This window comes from Nanorana parkeri, unplaced genomic scaffold (genome assembly GCF_000935625.1).
Source record: "Nanorana parkeri isolate BGI_ZX_2015 unplaced genomic scaffold, ASM93562v1 scaffold252, whole genome shotgun sequence".
Lineage (NCBI taxonomy): Eukaryota > Metazoa > Chordata > Amphibia > Anura > Dicroglossidae > Nanorana > Nanorana parkeri.
This window is the reverse complement of record NW_017306520.1, coordinates 1,572,038-1,577,706: the sequence shown is the minus strand read 5'-3', so window position 1 is coordinate 1,577,706 and position 5,669 is coordinate 1,572,038. Positions and strand designations below refer to the sequence as shown.

At 39.7% G+C, this 5,669-nt stretch overlaps 1 protein-coding gene across 4 annotated transcripts in view; it reads left to right on the top strand.

Annotated features, from left to right (window-relative positions):
- The window catches only part of LHX1 (LIM homeobox 1), a 14,999-nt gene that overhangs the window by 6,602 nt on the left and 2,728 nt on the right, over positions 1-5,669 (top strand). For all 4 annotated transcript variants that reach the window (XM_018556788.1, XM_018556787.1, XM_018556785.1 and 1 more), the window contains one exon: positions 4,358-4,523. In XM_018556788.1, the coding sequence (XP_018412290.1) occupies positions 4,358-4,523 (166 nt within the window). The remainder of the gene's footprint in view (positions 1-4,357; positions 4,524-5,669) is intronic.

The following is a 5,669-nucleotide window of genomic DNA, read 5'->3' as shown; positions in this document are numbered from 1 at the left end:
CGTCTGATCACTCCAGTGTTTGTAAATAACTGGGGACACATAGTACCATGTGTCCCCAGTTATGAATGAACAGGAGGTGATTTACATCACTTCCTGTTCATTCATGAATTTCTCAATGGGGAGAAGCATATCTTACTATCAGCAGTTTGTGAATGAATGGGAAGCCTCTGTACTGAGTGCTGAGGCCGCAGAAAAAGACACTGAGGACTCTGTGTCCTCAATGTCTTTTTCTATTTCAAGAGGGAAATGTCAGGGGTCTGTTTAGACCCCTAATATTTCCCAGAAGCCCCCCCAACAGAAAATAATAATAATTAAAAAATAAAGGGTCATGGCAGGACTCTCGTTGGCCAGTGCCGCTTCTAATAACATATAACTCAAATTCAGAAAAGGGAATCCATACTCTTTTTCAGTATGCACCTCCTCTCTCATCATTTATTGGCCTTAACGGATTGAATAGGGGTATCAACTTGCAAATGGACTAGAAATTAATAACCATAAATGTGAGGGGTTAATGGAAAAATAAGAATGACAATGAGTTGGGATTATTAAAAGGTTTATAAACCCGCAGAGCTGGGGGTAATGGAGGGTTAAAAGATCATTAAGGCGAGGTTAGATTGGAAGAACCTTAGTGCGAGGATAATTAGGAGTAATCTTGTCAGGGTAATAAGAATTAACTCAATCATTCTTGACCTAAAGCGGGAAAGCCAAGCAAGGGGAAAGCTAAATACCTTCAAATATGTTATTCAATATCAATTGTAAAAAAAAAAAGGGACAGAAAATCAGAAGGCAAAGCAGTAACTGTAAATGTTATAAGGCTTTCTTAGGTTCCACTTGAGTGAAATAATCTTCCCAGACCAAGGAGTTCAACCAGGTCACCGTGCACCCCCCCCCCCTTTCCCCAGGGTGAATCCCAGTTAATGAGTGACAGAGCAGTATTGGAAGCTGTTATATCTGCGCATCGCCGTATCAAAATATCGCACAATATTCGCATGTTGCGATAACAGTTAGTAGGAGACAAGGTGAAGTAAAATCACCCCATCTCTAGAGACAAACTAGTTCACAATCATCAATGGAAAGCGTGGTTCTTGCGTTTGTTTTGCTGTTTTATTAGAGGTTTATATTCTAAAGGAATTGAGAATGTTCACACACAAAAAAATTCAGATTTACTACAGTTATATATGCAGATTAAGAAAAAAATAATTTGCTTTTCACAGGAGTGGATAATTGAAGTGAATCACTTTGTGTGTGGACATACTCAACTGGCTTAGTAAATCAAGCTCTAAGACAGCGACGTACTTGTGTGGTACTATAACCTATATATATATGTGATTAGTTTAAATATTTAAAGCAGTTTTTACTTTTGTAGCAATATACTGATTCACAGGTGGGGTTTTTATACTGTACGCCCAGCACACACAAGCCTCCAATACAGGTAGCTTAACAACCCCTTAGTAAATGATCTCCAGTGTTATTAGTGATTTCATTAGCAACAGGATTGAATATATGCAACAGGCGAGGTAGATTTATGAAGCCAAGCGTGGATGTTAAAATAGTACAAGGAAATATATAAATTAAAAGTACAAAATAAGTTGTTAGTCACTTTTGACCGCGCAGACTACAGAAATGTTGCAGTTATATGGTATCTGGATTTGTGGTTGAAAACAATAGTGGAACATATTTTTCATCCTGCATTCGCTCAGCGAGATGACAGGAGAGATATGCAGTATTTGTTCTGGTGTATAGAACAGGACAGTGTGCGCATGCGCAGTGTGGAACTCATTCAAGACACCTAGATTGTGGTTGGCATGGCAGAGGTTCTGGTTACCTATGCTGTATGAAGTATCCTTTCCATAACCAGGTGTGCATGATTGTAAATATATGCCACAACTAAAGAATAAGTAATACATATTAGAGAGTTGGGTGCATTAATATTCACAACTGCCTTGGTTGCAGTGTTACCAAACATACAAGCCTTACATGTGGGGTAATGCCACTAGATAATGGAAATATGATAGGCAAAGTCTAAGAGCAGTGGAGATCTGTACAAGCAGGTGGAAGATGTACACTTGATCACCTAGGCACCAAATACCTATATGCCGATGATCCATTCCCAGTTACAACATGGCCAAAATTAATATTTCTAACACAAGTAGGAAACTTACATAGATTACAAGGTCTGAAGCAAGGTAACTAATTGGTTCCACTGGACAATAGATCCATTTGTGTTGCAGTTTTCTTTGCTCCAGTACATTTGCTGGAATAATATTACAGAAACCCTTTGAGGTGGAGGTGTACACATGAAATTAAAGTTACACATGGAATTAGAAATGTGACCTAATAAAGGGGCCCTTTAGGCACTATAGTATACTATTGCCTGGCTTTCAAAACTGTGTCCACCTTGCAATCCTGATGAATGGCAGCTTGTACTGTCCAGCAAGCCAGCAGTCATATGTGGTCCATCACTCTCCTATTTTGCATGTTTTATAAAGTTTTGGTACACAAATCTTTGGCCTATTCTAGGTACATTTACCCCATCATGAATGGCTTCAGCATTTTTGCCTAACAACACATCAATAAAACCCAATGCACTAATACAGTGAATAACTTGCTGATACATGTGCATTGTATTCTGTAACTCTGGGGATTGCTAGATCCAAACAATTACATGATGGGTTCATTTTAAACCTTAACTAGTGTGAGGGCATCTAAAAGTGTAAAAGTGGGCTGTGAATTTTTGCTTTGGGTTTCATCTCATTGTTTCCTAGGCTCAGTGTTATTATAGACCCCCTTCTCCGAGTAAGATACATGATGGAATTAATTATTTTCCTAGCAATTTGTTCTCTAACTAGGACTTGGTCTTTGAATGCTGCATGTTGTAAAATGCTTGCTGTTTAGTATATTAAACTTTAAGACACACGCAGCATCATCATCCTCAATTTTGTATATAGCACAGGAGTATTTTACATTTTTGAGTGATGGTGGCTTCTGTTTTTGTTCTGTCCTTGACAATTCTGAAAACAATGTTTATGAATTATGCCAGCATAGACTTTAAAATAGTATGATGTTACTGGGCCTCTATGATATGTAAGCCAAACTTGTCCAACAAAGAAATTAGAATAAAGGGGCTTTTTGAAGGGAAAAAGAAAAAGGAGGATGTAAAATACAGCCAATGAGATTCCAGTTAAATGTAGAGAGTTCTATCCAGATATTATTTCGGATTGGCAGCTAGGGGTCAGTGCACTTTGTGTAACGATCACAGTCTATAGGGTATCTGCTAGAGTGCATAAATTGTACCCCAGGCCAGTGAAAATCCAATGGGAAACCAAAGCCAGCTTAAAAGGCATATTGGTACACTCTTTATTGATTTAAGCAGCTACTTTTATGTCATTCTTTATGTTCTATTTATAACAAGCACTCTTTGTTAGAAGGGCTCTGGTTTCAGTTTAATTTGCCTTTAGGTTAATATAACTAATGGGGATCCACTGACCTGCCAGCTGGATCTACAGCAATTCAACCATAGAACCATCTAGGCACATTATCCACAGTCACTGCTAGGCATTATTTTTGCATGTAGTGTAATCTGGTAGCATGGTTTGTGTCAAACATCTGACCACTTGCCAGAATTCACCAGGCTGTCAGACAAACCCTGATCTTATGTGGATAGATTCCATGTGGCTCTCTGTAGTCACTGGCTTAGTGTCATATGGCAAGGCCCCAGTAATGGGAACAGGTGATGACATGCCTGGGAAACACTGAAGGGCAGATTTGCTAAATGTGCTTAAGACAGTAACGGTAAAATAAAATAAAAAATATATAAAATTGCAATTAATGATTATATAAGCACTGTGACCCCTAACATTAATGATATGTAAATGGTATGTAAATCAAAATTCTCTGCCTGAACTCCAAATTCCCGACTTCTGATCAGCCCCATACAGCTTTTATCATGTAAATGATGTTAGAACAAATAATAGCATCATTCATGCTTATGTAGCAAATATATAGATATGCGTTGTGTCATTCAGGCTGTCGTGTTTACCGAAATATTGAGCCCGTAATAAAACATCAGGCATTGGACAAGAAAACAGAGCTTCCTTGGCAAATCTGCCAAGATATGCTTTCCTGTAAAATGAGGAATTCTGCAGCAAGCGGAAGCTGACCCATATTGTTGTAGAGAACAATACAACTAGGGTCAGCAAGCAATTAAACAGCTACTTCTGTGTAACAGATGGCGGTTTATGTAGCCAAGACGTGTCTTTGTGTAGTAATGTACTGTAATAATCTGCTCATCAAGACTGTTGTGCTGCATGTTCTCATGTCACTTTCTCATCTGGCTGTGTTGCTGTCATTGATCCAGGTGTGGTTCCAGAACCGGCGCTCCAAGGAGAGGCGGATGAAGCAGCTGAGCGCCTTGGGAGCCCGCAGGCACGCCTTCTTCAGGAGTCCAAGGAGAATGAGACCGCTGGTGGACCGCTTGGAGCCTGGGGAGCTCATCCCCAATGGGCCCTTCTCATTCTATGGAGGTGAGCCACAAAGAAATCGCTACATAGTGGCAGAGAATGTGAACACATACACACAACTCCAGTCTATTTATATTCCAGGCTCCAAAATGAAGCATGGTGTCATACCAGTCCTTCTCTGACTGTAAAAGGGAAACCATAGTGAGAGAGATATATGGGGGGCTTATCTCTTTCTGGCAATGCTAGTTGCTTGGGTGGCTCTAGTTTTTACAGTATTTACTGAGTCGCTGACCTGGAACTGGCATGCAGGTTGTCAAGTCAAAGCAAAGTCAGAATTCCTGGCCTGCTTTATTTGGGGAAGGGGCATCAAATAATAAAGTCACTCATTTGGCATGACAGCCAGGCAACTAGCATCATTTTAAGGAGAACATACCAGGAACACAGGAACAGCAGCCATATTATTTGGGGGGAGGGCATCAAATAATAAAGACTCTCATTTGGCATGACAGCTAGTCGGGCGCTTAGCTTTTTAAGGAGCACATGCCAAACAGATAGGGACAGCAGCTATATAATTGAGGGGGTGGGGGGACAACAAGTAATAAAGTCCCTCATTTTGCATGACAACCAGGCAACTAGCATTTTAAGGAGCAGAGGCCAACCATAATAATCTCAGTACATGTTTCTTGTGGGGTTTCTGCTTCTCTGAATCACTGGGCACTCTTGCATGTTTACAAGACATTCTGGATACTTTATAAAAACAGCAGAAAGGTATTTGTAATGCCCACGGCATCCAATCAGATCGCTGCTGCCATTTCTCTGGCGCATTTTGGAGTACTAAATACAGTGTCATGATAATTGCTATATAGGAAACACAAAGAGGCTGATTTACCAAAGGAGTTGTGAATCTTCACACGATAAATTGCGCGAATATATTTACTTCAATTTTCCAAAAAAGTGCAGGTGAAATAAGTAAACAGGAACTGGCGTTTAAAACGATGGGATAATTAAAGTGAACATTCACACAATTTATTGTGTGAAGGTAATCTTTGGTAAATCACTATACTACTTGTCCCATGAGTCTCTTTTATCCCAAAGCATTGTCCATCATATCATCGGAATAACTGAATAGGAAATGCAGATTATTACAGATTAGGGACTACGGATTGTTAGCGCAGTGCTCCAGCTTTTCAACTGCCTATATATATATAT